This window comes from Salvelinus fontinalis, chromosome 21 (genome assembly GCF_029448725.1).
Source record: "Salvelinus fontinalis isolate EN_2023a chromosome 21, ASM2944872v1, whole genome shotgun sequence".
NCBI lineage: Eukaryota > Metazoa > Chordata > Actinopteri > Salmoniformes > Salmonidae > Salvelinus > Salvelinus fontinalis.
In genome coordinates this window covers 42,307,632-42,328,385 of record NC_074685.1, presented here as the reverse complement: position 1 = coordinate 42,328,385, position 20,754 = coordinate 42,307,632, and the positions used below count along the sequence as shown (strand labels likewise).

The window sequence follows — 20,754 nt, the reverse complement described above, 5'->3', positions numbered from 1 at the left end:
GCTAGACTAACTTACCAATCTAAAAAATGTAATTGAGTGACTGTCATTGACTGACATAACTTAAGGAACATTGCTGATGCACAACCAAATTGTAGTGACATGTAGGCTGACCATGCCTATATGTCACTACATGCATACATCACTACATGTCCTGCGCCAAAGCTCAGAGCACTACATGTGCAGCACGACCGTGTTATGCCAAAATGAATCTCACTAACCAATAATGGGGGGTGCAATTCAAAGAGAATGCGTTGATTACCCATACATTCCATGCTGTAATTGTTCAATGATGCTGCTGTTTTGATTGTCAGGTGAAACTAGAGTTTACCACACATAAGTAATTGTCTCTTTCTCCCAGCCAGATGTTGTTCCTGTTGTTGAGTGAGCTGCCCAGCGTTTAGCACCACTGGCACTCACAATACCTCAATGTTGGCCTCCCGGTGCATTTTATTTTGTCACTACCTCCCTCTCACTTCAATCGAAGCAGTTCTCTGTAGGCATGGGAAACAAAGTCAATTGTCCTCATTATTATTGGATTGTTCATCCGTGTCAAACATTAAATTATCAATTAAATAATAATAATATATATAGACACACACACACGTATATAAGACTCGTGGTTTCTGCACTGGTAAATTAATAATATAGAAATAATAACCTACTAAATGTGATATTATATTCTATTTATTGCTATAGCTACCGCAAATAAACATCCCGTAAGTAAAACATTGCTTTAGGATAAGACCGTCTGCTAATGACCAAAATGTGAATGTATTAATTGTAACTGTAGGCATACAGGCTAGGCTAGTACAGTATAAGGCGTTTCATTAGTTAAGAAAGGGTCACTGTCCAGTTATGCCTGAGTCAGAGCAGTCCTAAAAGAAATTGGAACAGGACGTCTTCTGCCTTAGGGAGGTTGGGGGCTGGGTTAAGGATTAATGAATTGCTTTTTCAACATTGCTCAGCGGTGGTGATTATGGCCTATTTAAAACAGCCACAAATAGGCAAAAGTTCCTTAAACAGACATCCATCATTATGTCAAATGCCACACCCCCCTTGCTGTTCAATGGCTGCGGGGGCTGAACCTCGACGCGTCATAGGAGGAGTGATTTAAATGTGTATTCCCTCTTGGCTTTGAACTGGAGTAGCCGCCTTTCCTCTCACAAATAGTAGCGCTGTATGTCCATGAACAAGAACTAAGAACCAAATTCCTTTAGCCGAGCTGTGACTATCTGATATGAGAGAATTACTTCATCACCAAGTTTACTGTTTCAGATGTCTATAGGAAATCCATGAAGTCGACCAACGCAGTATAAAATAAGGAAACAAGAAGAGGAAGACTTAGCCTAGACTAATTCTGGACTAGTTTGCAAGCTCTCCAATCGGAATATATAACAACCGTTTGAAGTTGTTACATCTTGTGAACGGCAACAATTGACCATTGCAAGCAGCAGTCCACGACTTGGTTGAAGTTGCGCACGTCTCGTGGTAGCGCGCACCACCATCGTGATCATTTCCTCGCGGTTACTTCACATAAACTACCACGACGGCAAGGTGAGCACAGCAGCGCGTCACATTTTTCCACACATTTGTTAACAATAGTTGTATATCGTTAAAAGTTTCAGCCTAGTATATGTGTTATTACACAGTAATGAACGGCAGGGTATTATTGCCAGAAAATGTTGGTCCCCTTTTCTGTCTGTCATGTTCGAACAATTATTGAGCGCAAGCTATTCGTCCGTGATTCAACATTTCCCTCTGACTATCCCGTGGTGAACATGACTTACTTTTACCCCTTATCATATCACACATTTCTTAACCGTTCGTCCATGCTTTTGTTGTTGGGGGGGGTGTCTTCTCCGGTATCTTGACTGCATCTCTGCATCAAGGCAGCCCTGGTACAATGGGGAGTTGTGCGCCCGCCGTAGTGTTAATTAAAAGAGACCCGTTTTAATGAAACAGCGATGCGTGTAGTTATGGCCCCTGAGCGCATTATTAAAAGAGAAGGATATATTGCTAATCTGCCTTGGTGCCAAGCGGGCCTGACCATTGCTCACTGTACTATTTGTACTATTTATAGTGGCTGTTAATGGTGCAGTCAGGCTTATTTATTTTAATTACAAACGACTTCCCCTTGCTTGTGTGAGCGGGGTTATTTGTTAATTTAAACTGGGGGGATGGGCGTTGGGCTTTGACAGGTTTTAATTAGTGTAGGTTTACCAAAGGCACAGGGAGCAATACTTCTCTACAAAGTGACTGGTGTAATGTGAAATTTGATCCGAGCCACTTTGGTGAGATATGGGACTTGTTGATGCACATCAACAAGATAAAGAAACTATGCCCAAGCCTAAAAATACCTAGTGGTCTTATAAAAACACAGTTTAGTATTCACCATATGTTGAAAAAACAAGGTTATAAGGCTGTTACACAGGCAGCCCAATTCTGACTTTTTCCCCCGCTAATTGGTCTTTTAGACAAATCAGATCAGCTCTTTTGCTTATAATTGGGCAATAAATCTGAATTGGGATGCCTGTGTAAACGCAGCCTATTAGGCCTATGCTATCTATGTAGGTTCCTATCCAAAATAAGCGTAACAATACAAGAAGACTAAATGATTGGGAGCTGACAATGTATTTATCACCAACAAGTGAGTATTTCAATGAAGAAGAGCCAAATGCAATTGGGTAATGACGAGTGAACCATTATTTGCTCTGTCAACCCGAAACCACATGCAATCCATCAGTCTATCCTCAGACAGCCAAGGTATTGTGTTCCTCCTCATTAGCCTCTGTTTTTAATGGTTATTTCATCAATCAGTCTATTACTAGAGCGGAACACAGCTGTCTCTCCTCCTCACTAACCTTTGTTTTGCCTGATCATTCATTTATCATTAAACGCAGCAGCGGAGACCGAGTTTATTACAAATCAGAGCCCACAGACTCTTATCGCTCAACAAGGACTCCAGTTTATCAATGGAAGGAGCGTAAGTAGTAGCCTAGTCAAGGACAGACTCGGGCGGTCTCCAAAACTCATCTCAACAAAAATAACTCTTTCCGTCACCCCCTCTAAACTTTGTCCTCATTGTGTGCCGCTCGTTCATCTATCTGGCTTGCATAGACTTTCCTAACCCCCTTTTCTCTTTGTATTTAGAAAGCCAATATGCTCCTTTGCCAGGAGAAATGCCCTAGCTTGTTTTTAGCGATAGGCTTTGGTTACAAATCAGCGTTATGAAGATATGGCGTTCACCAAAGTTCTGCAGGGTGTTGATAAGAAGGAACACTAAGTCCTTGCGCCCTCTAAAATAGGTGGGTGTCTACTGTGTTCAGCGGGGGGATAAGCTTGTCTAAGTCCCGTTTAGGGTAATGTAATTGTTGGGGCTTGCTCTGCATTGAAATATCACTGGCTCCCCCTCCGATGCTGATGACATTCCTCAGGGCATGGCTCAGGTATTGTCTCAGAGTTTGCCGTGTGCTGCGAAAGATGATTAAATGTAGGATTTGCATTTTCATGAGATCAGTGAGTTTTTTTTTGTGAGGTTATTTTGGCTCGTCTTCGCTTACGGCTGAGGCTTCTGCAGGTGTGGGTCTGTGTGATTGCATTTGCTGTGCTGCCGCAACTTGTCGCAGGTACGGTGAGGAATGCAAAAAAAGTGAGTAGTATTTCTGCACCCATTTGAGACTTTCACGTAGCTGCACTGCAGCAGTTCTTCTGAGACTTCAGTAGGAAGGCAAACAAACAGGGAAATAATCATAATTTAAGGGTAGCCTCTTCTCACCTTGGGTTGTACTTGGTCTGCCGTGGCTTCACGGTACATGTTATGATCTGTTTGGAGTCAAGGGAGACTAACTGGTTCTACAGGCAAATTGCCAGATAGCCAGAAAAAGCATTGAGGCTTAGGACTTGTTGACATATTGTAGTCAAGAGGAAATGTTTCCATACCATATAGACACTCTACCCAGTCCTTCTTTTAAAAGAGAAAAACAGGGTATAGCTCATACTCAAGTGCATGTCTATGAGAGCTATGAGAGAGAGGAAGAGAAACAGAGGTCACATTGGCGCCTCTGTTCCTAGATTTGACCAGAATTCCTCTTTTTATTTCACGAGGGTGGAGGCTCTTGTATTTCGGGGTATAGTAATTGATTTCACGCTGGTAATTCACTGCCCGAGGAGTCTGGCTCTGAACACAGGAAATGGACTGCAAAGCAGCAAGCAGAAATGGGCCATGTAAGGTGTCTTGTGTTCCAAACTGTAAATGCCCTAGACAAGCTGTGTATTCATCATACACAATGACCTCATTGCACTAATTGCATAATTGTTTATAGCTATATGCCATTATGATAGTTGCAGAAGGTTCTGCCCCCCTGCACAGTACTGTTAAATGTTTCCCTTACTGTTCCTTAGGTGGGAAAATCCATCCCCTCAACTATGATGCCCCACATTGCCCGAACAAATCTGGCATCAAGTGTTTTCATTTCAATTTGATTTCAATTCCCCATCCTAGGATGCAGCTGTGGGACCCATTGCTAGGAGTAAGTTGGAAAACAATGTTGTTGCCCCCAGGTATTTTTGAGTTTTTCTTTCTCAAGTTGCTGCCTCTGGTCTCCAGTTTGTCAGGGTTGTCTTTGACCCTGACTCTGAGACAGCACATTGCCAGCTGGTATTTGAAACCGACTGGTAAAGGCTGAAATGTGCCCCGGGATGGCCCCCCTCCAGGAAGGGGTCACACTGCCTTCCTCTGGCAACTTGGCCCTCCCCGACCCCCGATTGACATCCCCAATCAGAGCAGCTCTGTGGATGACCTTTGAACTCCCCAGGGCATCTCTTGTCTGTTGCCTCTTGACCTCGGTCCAAGAACAGCTAGAGGAAATAACGTGATAGAGTCCCAGATGGCAGGCAATCCCCCACATGCAGATGCCAAGCTCTCTTTCTCCCTCATACAATACCTTGGATTTAAGGCAACAGTATAAGCTTTCCCCCTTTCTTCCACCAGCCTTGCCTGGTTCAGGGACTCTCAAATCCACAGAGAAATTGACAGCGGCCTTTTTAAAAGGGGTTTGTGGAAACAGCCTAGCGTAACGGTCATCAATCAAACGGAGAAATGTCTTGTGCTGAAATTCACGATCGGATTGATATTGTGTGTCTGTGTGTGTGTGCACGTACTGCATGTACTGATAGGCCTGTGATAAGTCAAGTGCTGACCTATGTCAAGAATGTATAAAAAAATCTCACCTGTCCAAATGTCAATAGATGGGTTGGTTACAGCAGCTACATGTAAAGAGTCTAGTGAACGCAGCACATGCATCTATTGAACTAGATACTGCAGAGTAGCACTGTGGAAAAAGCTTTACCGCCAGGGTTTGGTCCCTTAGCTCTTTGTCGTGTTCCTCTGTATGGGTCCTGAGGTGCAGGGTTGGTGCCCCATGTGAAGGCACTTTGTTGGGGTCAGTCCAGCGTCGCCCTGGGCCTCTCTTATGGAGCTCAGCTCTCCTTGATTGGAGCCAGGTGTCCGAAGCAGAGAGTGCATAACTGTGGTGGACCAGCAGCGGACTGAAATGTCTTGTGGGAAGGGCACTCGTAAAGCAAAACATGCCCTCATTTAAATTAGAACCACTGGAGGACAAATTAGGACGCTGTTGTTAATTTGGAAAATGAAATCCGTCGCTGCAATTATTTAGTGTTGTTGTTGGCCATAATTATGAATCATGAAGCCGGTGAAAAGCAATGGCTGACTCATTGCTGAGTTGCACGCTGGTATGGTTCTTGTTAGTGTGATTTGAAAGCAATATTATCCCCAGCTGTGCATGAAATCAGTTGAGTTTTGAAACGTAAAAGTGTGAAGTTCGGATATACAGTAGAAATGAACCGATAATGGCACACTTGGAATGTGGAGACATCATGTAGATTACCATTGGTTGTCTGGTGTCTCAAAGGCTATGGGACTCCATATGTCATCTCCGTTACACCACAAGAAGGTTTATATACTGGTATACCGGAATGTCAACTCCGTAACCCTAACGAAAGTTTTGCATAATTTGTAATCACTCAAAAAACCTCTGTCGACTAGTCTACTCACCCAGTGCAACCCAACAACACAAAAGACCCAACAACATTATTCAATGAGCAAGACTCTGCAACATCAAAGACCTCTCTTCTGGGACACATTATCAAGTTGCAATGAGAGGGTATATTTGCAGCCGGCTCAAAGACAGTGCGGCTTTGGTTAGTAAGAAGAGGTTTGTGTGGAGGTTGTCGTGGGACAGCTGCTTTCCAGGGTGCCAGTCGCCTCTGAGGCGCATATTTTTCAGGAAACTGTACCCCCCCCTTCCGCCATATCCCTTAAATGAATAGGCCTAAGCTCTCTTTGCCAACAAATCCCAGAGCCAACCGATTGGTTAACGTGCCAAAACTCACATTTGGGAATCCGAGGCCTCGCTCTTTCCTGTCTGTGGGGCTTCTCTCTCCTCGTCACCCACGTTTCAAGTGGATGTACAGTACAGTTTGGACATTCCAGGTGGGTGTACAGTACAGTTTGGACATTCCAGGTGGATGTACAGTTCGGACGTCGGCAAAAGGTGGACCACGGGCCAAAACCGGCCCACAAGTATTTTTATTTTGTTTGACCCCCCCCCAAAGTCATAATATTAGTTTTGAGGGGATTTTAGTTTTTGTCCAAAAAATACTAAAATCACCAGCAAGACGTATGTGATCGTGTTGCAATTTAATTAAGGTATTAAATTATGTTATTTTCAAATACAATCTCTTTTTGGGCTTGGTTGTGGTTCATTTACAGTGTACAAATTATTATAATTATGTTTCGGTCCCCCGACCATCTGCTCTGACAAAAATCTGCCTACAGCTGAATCTAGTTACCTACCCCTGGTGTGTACATTATGGTACGTTCCAGGTGGGTGTACAGTATGGTACGTTCCAGGTGGGTGTACAGTATGGTAAGTTCCAGGTGGGTGTACATTATGGTACGTTCCAGGTGGGTGTACAGTATGGTACGTTCCAGGTGGGTGTACAGTATGGTACGTTCCAGGTGGGTGTACAGTATGGTAAGTTCCAGGTGGGTGTACATTATGGTACGTTCCAGGTGGGTGTACAGTATGGTACGTTCCAGGTGGGTGTACAGTACGGGACGTTCCAGGTGGGTGTACAGTATGGTACGTTCCAGGTGGGTGTACAGTATGGTACGTTCCAGGTGGGTGCACAGTACGGTACGTTCCAGGTGGGTGTACAGTATGGTACGTTCCAGGTGGGTGTACAGTATGGTAAGTTCCAGGTGGGTGTACATTATGGTACGTTCCAGGTGGGTGTACAGTACGGTACGTTCCAGGTGGGTGTACAGTATGGTACGTTCCAGGTGGGTGTACAGTATGGTACGTTCCAGGTGGGTGTACAGTACGGTACGTTCCAGGTGGGTGTACAGTATGGCACGTTCCAGGTGGGTGTACAGTATGGTACGTTCCAGGTGGGTGTACAGTATGGTACGTTCCAGGTGGGTGTACAGTATGGTACGTTCCAGGTGGGTGTACAGTATGGTAAGTTCCAGGTGGGTGTACATTATGGTACGTTCCAGGTGGGTGTACAGTACGGTACGTTCCAGGTGGGTGTACAGTACGGTACATTCCAGGTGGGTGTACAGTATGGTACGTTCCAGGTGGGTGTACAGTATGGTACGTTCCAGGTGGGTGTACAGTATGGTAAGTTCCAGGTGGGTGTACATTATGGTACGTTCCAGGTGGGTGTACAGTACGGTACGTTCCAGGTGGGTGTACAGTACGGTACGTTCCAGGTGGGTGTACAGTATGGTACGTTCCAGGTGGGTGTACAGTATGGTACGTTCCAGGTGGGTGTACAGTACGGTATGGCACAGATGTATTTAGGGTAACCATGATAACGGGGATGCCCGAGAGGAAGCTTGATTTCCTGAATGTTCTGTGGGTTTCCGGAATAGAATGTAGAAGCTGTGGTAAACATCTACCAAATACCCTAAATTGAAATAAAGCCTGTTAATAAAGGTGTCAGTGGTGTTATTTCCTGGACTGTTAATGTCTTTAAAACAGAAATATAATTCCATCTGTCCATGTTAAGCTCAAACATTCTCGTACTGCTGAATAGACACTTTTCCATTCGCCCACCCTTGTTGTTATCATCCTTACTCAGGGCAACATTATATCTCTCACACCCCCCCCCCCCTTCTTCTCTCCAGGCCAACCATGGTGAACAGCCGGGTGGAGGCATCAGCCGTGGCGGTGACGGGAGGCGGCGGTGGCTCGGCAGGCAGGTCATGCGCGGGCTGTGGTGGGCGCATCGCCGACCGCTTCCTGCTCTTCTCCATGGAGCGCTACTGGCACACGCGCTGCCTCAAGTGCTCCTGCTGCCACGCCCAGCTGGGCGAGATCGGCACCACCTGCTACAGCAAAGGGGGCATGATCCTCTGCAAGAACGACTACATCAGGTGAGCTTCAGGGAAGGCAGCATTCAAATAACAAAGGACTCTGGGTGGGGGTGGATGCAGCACGATAATGGCTCCTCCTCACCGTCTTGTAGGCAGGTGTAGTGTCTGCCTCCATATTGGTGATGCAGATGGAGGAAAAATATTTGATTGGAAACTACCATACTAGGGTGACATAGGGGTGGGGAAAGGGGAAGTACATGGGGAAATGATTTGCCTATGTTATATAGTCTGAAATTACCATAGGTTGTATGTAAGCTAACGGTCTCTCAAATGTTTTAGGTAACATCAACCATTTTGGACCTGGGCTATGTTGACAAAGTGAAATTAAAGTGTTTTAAATATTCAACACAGCCCAGGTCAAAAATGGTTGAAGATAGCTAAAACAGCTGAGAGATGGTTAGCCTACAACCTAAAGTCAATTTTAGTGAGCTTCTCCTTCAATAACGAGTTAATAGTGAAAGTGCAACGGAAATCCACTTTCCACAACTGATCCCGCCTGATGAGTCTGTTAATGCTAGGTCAGACAAGCAGAGACAGCTCTGAAAGCAGTTGGAAAAGTGGAGGAATTTGTCAAGTACTTTTCTCTCTTTTTGTTTGTTCTACACACGCATAAAGGCACCAGGTGTTTGGGTGTGAATGCGGTCAGGTAGGGTGTGGCAGGATATCAGAGACTGGAGGGTGTTATGAAAGAGGAATATGCTCACAGCAGGGTTGGGTGTGGATCTCGGGGAACAAGGAGATTCTGACAGCTACTCTAACCTCTCAAGACATGACCAACTCTCTTTCACTACTTTTTGCACATTTTAATGACAAAACCTAAGGAGTTGCGTAAGATGAGGGGAAACCGGGAAAAGACTACACATTAGCCAATTCCATCACCACAGCATTGCTCCTACACTGTTTGCCTTAATAATGTCTTGTCCAGTCTGGACTATGTGTGTGTGAGAGAGAGAGAGAGCGAGAGGCTGGCTGGTCCAACACAGACTGGGATTGTGTGTGTGTGCCTGCGTTGGCACTTCTGAGGCACTGGTGCTCTCCAGGGCAAACACTGGGGCAGATCAGGCACAGTCTGGAAACCCACACAGCCCAAGAGCGCCCGCACGAAGGGAGGCCTGCTGGGTAGAGCAGAGACACTGGGCACTGTACATCAGCCCAGTAAGTATACAGAGGATTTAAAGCCACTCCCACCAGAATAAATAGAACACTTCTACTTCCCTACAATGTGATCTACCGAAAGATGTATGGTTGCAAAATTGAATGTAGGCCTACTAGCTATGTATTGTATAAATATCACCTTGACTCCTGTGCCAATAATAACTCCTCATTACAATGCTTGCAGCCCACATGAATAAATGGGAATTGCACAAGAAAAATATAAAGGTGTTTTTGCCCCAAAAAGTGCTCTGTTAATTAATCAGCAATATGGAAGGACACCATTCATATTTCTAAGGGGTTTATGGTACTTGTGCACTGCTGCTTAACGATGGTCAAACATAGTGCAGCACCTTGTGTCCATGTACGCTCAAGGTCCATCCTCGCAGATATTTCTAATGCAGAACGAGATGCAGTACGAAGCTTATCAAATGTATAATACAGTTAGTGGAAAAGGGCAAGGCTCTCATTGCCGAGTGCCGCTGTGCCGCTGAGGTCCGATAAAGGCAGAGAGGGGGGAGAGAGAGGGGAGAGAGAGAGGGGGGAGAGAGAGGGGAGAGAGAGAGGGGAGAGAGAGAGGGGAGAGAGAGAGGGGGGAGAGAGAGGGGAGAGAGAGAGCGGGGAGAGAGAGGGAGCCTTAATTAGGGAGAACAGGGTTCCTCTCGGGCGCTCGCTTATTAAATTACTGTTTGGATTAAGATCAAAAATTCATTACAGTGTGCAGTCAGAGCTGGGACACAGATAGGGGGGGGGGGGGGGTATAGCAGCCAAACCAGTCTGGTAGGTGTCACGGGGGGGGGGGGTATAGCAGCCAAACCAGTCTGGTAGGTGTCACAAGGAGGGGGGGGTGGGGGGGGGGGTATAGCAGCCAAACCAGTCTGGTAGGTGTCACAAGGAGGGGGGGGGGGGGGTATAGCAGCCAAACCAGTCTGGTAGGTGTCACAAGGAGGGGGTGTAATAAAGGTGAGAGCGGTTGAGAGGCTTTCTATTAAGACTGAACAGTTGAACTGTTTACACACTAGGCTCTCTGAGGGATGGGCTAATGTGCTCTGGGTAGTCTACTAAATGTGGTTTGGAAGTTTCACAAAATGGACTTACCTGGTCACGCTCTAACAATGAGGCTAACTGTTCGACATCAGCAACGCAATGTCTGCTTCCAAAAGGCCTGTAGTGGACCGTAGTCTGTCTTACACTTCACACCAAACAATGACATCACCAGCATCTACAGAAGGTATTCCGTGACTTGTGGAGAAAAAGCCCTTCATCAGGGTTCTTCACCAGTATCAGCTGTAAAATATTTCCTGGCTCTCCCAGTAGCCTGCCATGGACTTCATCTGCAGCTCAAACCCCACATGGAATCTGTGGCCGCCGGCTGAGCACTCATAAGACCTGAGTCACATGTCTCAGCACCACCACCAACACTATTCAATGCTGCATCCCTCCCATTCAGTCCTGCTGGAACACGTGTCAAACTCATTCCATTGAGGGCTGAGTGTCAGCGGGTTTTCACTCCTCCCTTGTACTTGATTGATGAAATAAGGTCGCTAATTAGTAAGGAACTCCCCTCACTTGGTTGTCTAAGTCTTAATTGAAAGAAAAAACAGGAAAAACCTGCAGACAGTAGGCCTTCCATGGAATGAGTTTGACAGCCCTGTGTTAGAATCTAGACCTATACTTGACTTCATTCATGACTTCAACCACTGGTCTGGGACGTATTTCCTTTTATTGCTCGAGATATTTCTATTTAGGATTGGCAAAGGGTGAGCTGATTCAGAATCAGATATAAGAAGTGTGGTGCTGAACAACAGCATTGCTTTCATTGTGAAAATGAGGTGTGACTTGGTCAGAGGGGTAATGTGTTGAAGTGTTTGTGGTGTGAGTGGTTGCAGTGGTCTGACACGGGTTGTTCATCCACAGGCTGTTCGGGCACAGCGGGGCATGCAGCGCTTGTGGCCAGTCCATCCCTGCCAGTGAGATGGTGATGCGGGCACAGGGCAATGTGTACCACCTCAAGGTAAGAGGAACTTCAGCCTAAAAGTAAAGACTCTTTCCACTGGGCAAAAACTGGTTGAATCAACGTTGTTTCCACTTCATAACAACAACAAAATGTATGTGACGACGTTGAGTCAACGTGGAAAACTGATTGGATTTGAAAAAAGTAATCAACGTAAGGGAATTTCATATTATTTCACCCAACTTTTAACCTAAATCCAATGATGGGGATTTTTTGGGGTTTAATTCACGTTAGTTGACAACTCAACCAAATGTAAATCAAAACTAGTCGTTGAACTGACGTCTTAGCCCAGTGGGATGCCAACAGAAGCCACATACATTTTTTGAGGCCCTTTATAACACAGCGATATGACTCAGCGAGAAACCCATGCTTCTGTTGCTCTTTCTTAAAGTTCCTTATGTCCCTCGCTCTCTGCAGTGTTTCACCTGTGCCACCTGTAGAAATCGGCTGGTGCCGGGCGACCGCTTCCACTATGTCAATGGCACCATCTTCTGTGAGCACGACCGGCCAGGGGGCGCCCTGCTCAGCAGTCACCTGACCTCGCTGCAGGGGAACGGCATGATGCCCGACCAGAAGGTGAAGGGATGGGTTCTGATAGAACCAATCCATGTGATTTAATTAATGAATGTGCATTCGGACGTCTCCAAGAGTGCTTTTTTAGAAATGCTGTTCAAAGTGGTGTTGGACTGTGGTTTTCTTGCTGTCTTTGTTCTTGTAGTCTTGTATTTATGCATAATCAATGTACCAATAATCACCTCTTTCTCCTGATCTCAGGTCTGCTGAAGAAGAATGGGTGACAAAGCAACGTGTGCCTTCTCCTCCCCCGCCTCCTCCTCCTGCTCTTCTTCCTTTTCCACCCATAAGTTTGTCCTGCACCATTCATCCCATCGTTCAGATATTCCGATATCCGTACTCCAGATACTGCTGCCAGTGTCCATTAGCTTTCCCAGTTACACGGCATTTCCCCCAAAATAATGTTTATTCTGGTCATAGAGAATCATGTTCTCAACCTTGACATTATTGAAGTCTCCTGCTTCAAGGGGAAGATGCGGAGGAGGGAAAGACTGTTGATGATGGAAGAGGATGATTTATACTGTCAAACCAGTGTCTGTTTTCGGTAAGTCCATTGGTGACTGACTTGCATAAGACTGACTTGTAATGCCCTGAGAGGACTATGGCATTTCTAGTGATGGACCATCCTTGATGTAGCACCTTTCCCTAGCCAGCACAAAACTACAGGGAGAGTGAGATGCCACAGACCAATAAATATAAACTGGTTCTCGTCCAGAGCTGTTTCAACCAAGCTACAGTTTAATGACTCCCGAAACACGAAGAGTGTGTTCAAAACAAGATCGCCACATGAATACACAGACACACACTCTCTGAGCTCAGACTCTAGGCCCTTTCATGTGTCGGATTGGGGGAAACAGGAAATACTTTGGTTGTAGTGCTATGCGACCGTAGCTTTTGCCCCCTGGACGTTCCTGAACTCTCATTCCTGAACTCTCATTGGCTCACTCGAACGGTCGAGTTAGGCCGAACGAGGAATGATCAAATACACCTGCCTGGATGTCTCGTCTACTTTCAAAAATATACTCTCTGTGTACTAAATGAAGAATGCTTGTAGAATATTCATCAAAACATACCTTTTAGTCTCATGATTATTTTGTACTGCAAGTGGTTGCCTTGTGATTCTCGATTGTCTTCGATATTTAGTTATGTTTTCAGGTGAAGATGGTTCCTGGGGTTAGTAAATGTACTCCTGTTTATGGGAACATACAAATATGCATTTGTAATTGTTGTTTAAAAAATTTGGCCGGTGAGAATTGTTATTCCAACATGACTTTGCAGCAGTGCTCTATAGGTCTTAAATGTATTGTTGTTGTGTGGTGGTGGAAGAGGACAAGGTCAAAGTTGAACTGGTCCCCATATAACTAGGGTCGTGTTGAGTAGGGCTCACTGTAAATAGAAAACAGAAAACAAAAATAAGTGTTTGTTATTGGAGAGGCCATGTAGTCCCTCGCTGTTTCAGGCCGTTTTCTTCCGTTTGGTACCTAATGAACACGACCCAGGTTGAGGGAAGAGGGAAGCGGCATAGGGATGGAGAGAAGTAATAACTGTACATATCTTTTCTAGTGCTATTATTGTATTGTGGTCTATGGTTGAATTGAGTCTTTGTGTGGCCTAAAACATCTATATGGAGAAAAAAAGTACTTTCTAAATAACTATAATAATCATAATATTGCCAGTCACCTGTGTCGTGTCTGTAATGAGTGTTTGGATAATATTTACCTGCCGTTTGTGTGTGCGCGTGTGTAGCGAGGTGTGACAAATAGCGCTTTCACACCGAAAGGTAAAGCTCCCGGACTCAGACAAACATGGCCGATTACCCTCAGGAATGGAATTTCAAAGGCTTGAGCTGGGGCCATTACAGAAGCAATTAAAGTGGGATACGCTGGAGGCCCAGGCTTTAGCTGAAGTCCTGTGCCGGAGTCTAATGAGGCCTAATCTGGTGAGCTGGCCTAATTAAAAGGGAGGGACCCCTTTCCTGTGGGTGCTGAGTAGAGCAGTCCAGCTGTTGACTTTACAGTGCTCACAATGCAACAACAAACTGAAAGAAATAAGACAACCCTTTTTCTCTTACCTTAAACTCCATATAACTTTTCTTTCTTCACTGCGTATGAATTTGACATTTTCACTTCTTTGTTGAGTTCTTTACTTGGAAGTTAGGGTATAGGGCCTCTACATATAGTACTGAAGGGCATGTCAGAATTGTTTCTTGGCATGAAAACACCCCCTCAGATCTTGTTTATTTAATTAGCTAATTAAACTTCCATCTTATAGGTACCTTTGGCCTAGAAATCACAGTCAGCTTTTATGATCTTCTTTTATTTCTTATTCCGTGACTTTTCTACAGAGAGAAACCAAACATGCAATAGGCCTACAAAGAAGACAGTGGGAAAAAACTGAAGTAGCCAGCTGTGACTTTTCAAATGAATGTTCCCAGAGAAAAGTCTACCATAAGCATTGTGGTGTGTCGGTGTCTCAGCAGTGACTCTTTTAGGGTTAGCCAATTAGGTTCACACTCAAAATAACAATGAGTGTTTTAATGGCTGGATTTCAAAGCATTTCTTTGGTAATGATGTAGAATGGTTTTAAAGGATGAACACATTCCTCGGGTTCTTCAAACATAATCCAAACCTGAGCATGAGTTTCAAATCTTTAAAAAAAAAAAAACGTTTTTGTTAAGGTATTTTTGGCATTCCTCAGTTTGTTTCTAATTGGACTCCCATACTTCCATAGACACAAGTGGAGTTCAATCATAATAACCAGAATAAACCTGATCTGAAAGAACTACGTAAGGGAAAGAAATATACCCAATATATATAAGAACACCTACAGAAGTACCTATCTGACATATTGTAGAACCTGTTATCGTATTGGAGGTACCTATCCAGTCATTTTAGATCCGTGTGGATTTTTTAAAATCAGTTAATTTTTTTTACGTAGGAGTATTGCATACTGATAACAACCACACAAACCGTCTCTATACCTGTTCTAACCAATGTGGCACGCAATATTTCATGTGTATACCTAGTCTAATTACCATTTGATCCAGTAGCTTGACTAATACTTGGCCAGTCATCTCATCAAAATACATGGGAAAATGTATCAGAAAATCGCTCTTAACTGTTCAATTTAGGTTTAAAGATAGACACTGAAAATGATCAAGAAACCGAAGCAATTGTATTATCGTTATCTTATTCACAGGGGATTCCATAAATAAACACTTTTTGCTGATTTGCAATTCTTTGACTCAATATATCTGCCAGAGATAATGAATAGCAAATCGTCAGTCAGTGAAGGCAAGGTTTTATTTGTAGCTCCACACCCTTCTGCAGGGTGGCAGCTTGACATCCCCAGCCCATGTGCTGATATGGTATCAATTATTTATCCCACGTCTGTGATTTTGAGAAGCATCAGACAAATTCATTAACGTATGCAAATGACCCTAATTGCAATTATCTCTATATCTTGATAAGTAAAAGGGGGGAGGGAATCTACCAATCCCCCTCTGTGGTGCAAGTTACACTTTGCATTCAAACCAATCAAGCCTAATCTGCATATAACTAATTAGCTCAACATATTCAAAAACCAATTAACGGGTCTCTCAAATAGCTTCTCCGCCGCACAGCTTTTCTTTTTGAGCCGAGCTGGAACAAGAAAAGTTTTCAGGTGCACAGTTTTGCAATGTGCAATGTTCCTTCCTCGAGAGAAGTGGAGTTAGCTTTTTTTTCTTTTTCCTCAATTCACTAATTAATCAAATTAACACATGCAAATTGGTGTAATTGCATTGTTTCGTCACCTCATGTTGTGTGAAGAAAGAAAAAACAGGGAAGCAATGGAACAGCGAAGATATTTTTACCTGATGCCAGAGAGAGAAAGACAGATGTCCCATAGACCTGCCCCTCACCGCAGGGACCAGGTGAGAGAGGTGATGCCACCAGCAGAGTGTGAGGCCTGCAGGCTCACTATCAGCCACACAGCACACAGATGGAACACCTTGCTCTTCCTCAATTGCCTTTCCTCGATTCCTCTCCCCTCGCCTCCTTTTCAAAACACATTTAAGAAAAGGTCCCCGGGAGGAGACAATGCATTTTGAGGAGGCGAGACCCAATACCAGAGAAAGCTGACCTTCCAAAGTGCATTCTTAACAAATCCTATCTGCAGATGTTTTCCTGCATTTGTAACACAATCCCTACAGTACATAAACTCAGCAAAAAAAGAAACGTCCCTTCTTCAGGACTCTGTCTTTCAAAGATAATTCGTAAAAATCCAAATAACTTCACAGTTCTTCATTGTAAAGGGTTTAAGCACTGTTTCCCATGCTTGTTCAATGAACCATAAACAATTAATGAACATGCACCTGTGGAACGGTCGTTAAGACACTAACAGCTTACAGACGGTAGGCAATTAAGGTCACAGTTATGAAAACTTAGGACACTAAAGAGGCCTTTCTACTGACTCTGAAAAATACCAAAAGAAAGATGCCCAGGGTCCCTGCTCATCTGCATGCATGTGCCTTAGGCATGCTGCAAGGAGGCATGAGGACTGCAGATGTGGCCAGGGCAATAAATTGCAATGTCCGCACTGTGAGATGCCTAAGACAGCGCTACAGGGAGACAGGACGGACAGCTGATCATCCTCGCGGTGACAGACCACGTGTAACAACACCTGCACAGGATCGGTACATCTGAACATCATACCTGCGGGACAGGTACAGGATGGCAACAACAACTGCCCGAGTTACAGCAGGAATGCACAATCCCTCCATCAGTGCTGAGACTGTCCGCAATAGGTTGAGAGAGGCTGGACTGAGGGCTTGTAGGCCTGTTGTAAGGCAGGTCCTCACCAGACATCACCGGCAACAACATCGTCTATAGGCACAGACCCACCGTCGCTAGACAAGACAGGACTGGGAAAAAGTGCTCTTCACTGACGAGTCGCAGTTTTGTCTCACCAGGGGTGATGGTCGGATTCTCGTTTATTGTCGAAGGAATGAGCGTTACACCGAGGTCTGTACTCTGGAGTGGGATCGATTTGGAGGTGGAGGGTCCGTCATGGTCTGGGGCGGTGTGTCACAGCATCATCGGACTGAGCTTGTTGTCATTGCAGGCAATCTCAACGCTGTGCATTACAGGGAAGACATCCCCCTCCCTCATGTGGTACCCTTCCTGCAGGCTCATCCTGACATCCTGACATCCTGACACCCTCCAGCATAACAATGCCACCAGCCATACTGCTCGTTCTGTGCGTGATTTCCTGGAAGACACGAATGTCAGTGTTCTGCCACGGATCTCAATTCCATTGAGCACGTCTGGGACCTGTTGGATTGGAGGGTGTGGGCTAGGGCCATTCCCCCCAGAAATGTCCGGGAACTTGCAGGTGCCTTGGTGGAAGAGTGGAGTAACATCTCACAGCAAGAACTGGCAAATCTGGTGCAGTCATGAGGAGGAGATGCACTGCAGTACTTAATGCAGCTGGTGGCCACACCAGATACTGACTGTTACTTTTGATTCCCCCCCCCCCCCCTTTGTACAGGGACACATTATTCAATTTCTGTTAGTCACATGTCTGTTCAGTTTATGTTAAGTTTATGTCTCAGTTGTTGAATCTTGTCATGTTCATACAAATATTTACACGTTAAGTTTGCTGAAAATAAACACAGTTGACAGTGAGAAGACGTTTCTTTTTTTGCTGAGTTTACATACGACATCCCTTCAATTTATCAGGGAATCCGTCGGATGTAATTCACATTTCTAAGACCAATGTAAACCTTGCACCAAATGCCCCGGCCTTCACATGGCACTCTGGGAAATGAGGGCATACAGTGCCTTCAGAAAGTATTCAAACCCCTTATTCCACATTTTGTTGTTACAGCCTGAATTCAAAATGTATTAAATATATGTTTTTTTCTCACCCATCTACACACAATCCCCCATAATAACAGAGGGAAAACATGTTTTTAGAAATGTTTGCAAATTTATTGAAAATGGAAGGCAGAAATAAATCCTTTACATAGTATTCACACCTCTGAGTCAATACATGTCAGTATTAGAGCTCCTGAGTGGGGCAGTGGTCTAAGGCACTGCATCTCAGTGCTAGAGGCGTCACTACAGACCCTGGTTTGATCACGGGCTGTATCACAATCGGCCGTGATCGGGAGTCCCATAGGGCTGCGCACAATTGGCCCAGTGTTGGGTGTATTGATACACCATCCAAAGTGTAATTCATAATTTCACCATGCTCAAAGGGATATTCAGTGTCTGCTTTTTTTGTTTTTACCCATCTACCAATAGGTGCCCTTCTTTGCGAGGCATTGGAAAACTCTCTGGTCTTTGTGTTTAAAATTCATTGCTCGACTGAGGGACCTTACAGAAAATTGTATGTGTGGGGTACAGAGGTTAGGTAGTCATTGAAAAATAACGTTAAACGCTATTATTACACACAGTGAGTCGATCCAATTTATTATGTGACTTATTAAGCAATTTTTACTCTTGTACTTATTTAGGCTTGCCATAACAAAGGGGCTGAATACTTATTGACTAAACATTTCACCCTTTAATTTTGTATTCATTTGTAGAAAATGTTAAAAACATATTTCCACTTTCAAATTATGGGTTATTGTGTGTAGGCCAGTAAGACAAAATCTAAATGTAATCAATTTTAAATTGTGTAACACAATAAAATGTGGAAAAAGTCAAGGGGTGTCAGTACTTTCTCAAGGCACTGTATGATTCTTAACATCCTGTTAATTAGGAATGGTGTCCTTTGAGTTATACGAAAGCTATTCAGAGGTAGAGCAATAACCAAATATCAGCTCCTGGCATCTTTTGTCTACATGACAGAGCTCATATGCAATTTCCTTGACGGAGTCAATGACTTTCCTATCTGAACACACAGACAGTCAAGGCTAATGCCGTGTATTGTCTTAGCTAAACAATATCATGGTGTAAAATCATGAATGTATCTGACATTGTCATCCTGTTGCCAGCAGACGCCTTGGTTAACCAAGGACACAATGCTAGCTAACTCACAGAGCTTTCTCCCATTCTGCAGATACAATTTGGAGGCCAGGAGTAGCTGCAGCTCTAGGTATAATGCAACGTTATTGCCAGTGACAGACAAAACTATAGCTAGCTAACTATTGAGGTGCCAGTGTGAAAATCTGTAACTAGCTCGATAGTGTGAACTTGCTTATAGCAGATAATGAACTGTGAAGATGTCAAGTAAATTGGATTTTGTGTAGACTGTCTAGTATGAGACTATTTTTACAAGCCAACAAACAGTGATCTTTCTGTCGTGAAATCTCTACCTCTGAAACATCCCTTCTGGTCAATTATGCAATGTGCCTATCCCAAAAGGGCCAGATCACTTGCAGAAAATTCAAACTCTTCTCCAGGTTTTTGGAGAAATAGCTTGATTTGAGGCCAGCAGAGGGGTGCATCACAAAGCAGAACCACTCATGATCATCAAATCAAAATCAAATCAAATTGTCACATACACATGGTTTACCAGATGTTAATGCGAATGTAGCGAAGTGCTTGTGCTTCTAGTGCTTCTAGTTCCGACGGTGCAGCAATATCTAACAAGTAATCTAACAATTCCACAAAAACGACCTAATACACACAATGTAAAGGGATGTAATAAGAATATATGTATAATGGATGAGCGATGACCGAGTGGCATAGGCAAGATACAATAGATGGTATAAAATACAGTATATACATATGAGATGAGTAATGTAAGATATGTAAACATTATTAAAGTGGCATTATTTAAAGTGACTAGTGATCCATTTATTAAAGTGGCCAATGATGTCAGGTCTGTATGTAAGCAGCAGCCTCTCTGTGTTAGTGATGGCTGTTTAACAGTCTGATGGCCTTGAGGTAGAAGCTGTTTTTCAGTCTCTCGGTCCCAGCTTTGATGCACCTGTACTGACCTCGCCTTCTGGATGATAGCGGGGTGAACAGGCAGTGACTCGGGTGGTTGTTGTCCTTGATGATCTTTATGGCCTTCCTGTGACATCGGGTGTTGTAGGTGTCATGGAGGGCAGGTAGTTTGCCCCCGATGATGTGTTGTGCAGACCGCACCACCCTCTGGAGAGCCTTGCGGTTGCAGGCGGTGCAGTTGCCGTACCATGCGGTGATACAGCCCGACAGGATGCTTTCATTTGTTCATCTGTAAAAGTTTGTGAGGGTTTTAAGTGACAAGCCAAATTTATTCAGCCTCCTGAGGTGATGTTGCGCCTTCTTCACCACACTGTCTGTGTGGGTGGACCATCTCAGTTGTCCGTGATGTGTACGCCAAGGAACTTAAAACTTTCCCCTTTCTCCACTGCTTTCCCGTTGATGTAGATAAGGGGGTGCTCCCTCTGCTGTTTCCTGAAGTCCACGATCATCTGAAGTCCACACCACACACCAAGTGCCCTCACCTCCTCCCTATAGGCTGTCTTGTCGTTGTTGGTAATCAAGCCCACTACTATTGTGTCGTCTGCAAACTTGATGATTGAGTTGAAGGAGTGTGTAGCCACGCAGTCATGGGTGAACAGGGAGTACAGGAGGGG

At 44.4% G+C, this 20,754-nt stretch overlaps 1 protein-coding gene across 1 annotated transcript; it reads left to right on the top strand.

The window, feature by feature from the left end:
- Positions 1-1,109: 1,109 nt before the first annotated feature.
- On the top strand, positions 1,110-15,430 carry lmo4a (LIM domain only 4a). The gene is made up of 5 exons (XM_055875305.1): positions 1,110-1,554; positions 8,213-8,461; positions 11,531-11,627; positions 12,045-12,203; positions 12,402-15,430. The coding sequence occupies exons 2-5, from the start codon at positions 8,220-8,222 to the stop codon at positions 12,408-12,410; spliced, it is 507 nt and encodes a 168-aa protein (XP_055731280.1). The 5' UTR covers positions 1,110-1,554; positions 8,213-8,219; the 3' UTR covers positions 12,411-15,430.
- The last annotated feature ends 5,324 nt before the right edge of the window (positions 15,431-20,754 follow it).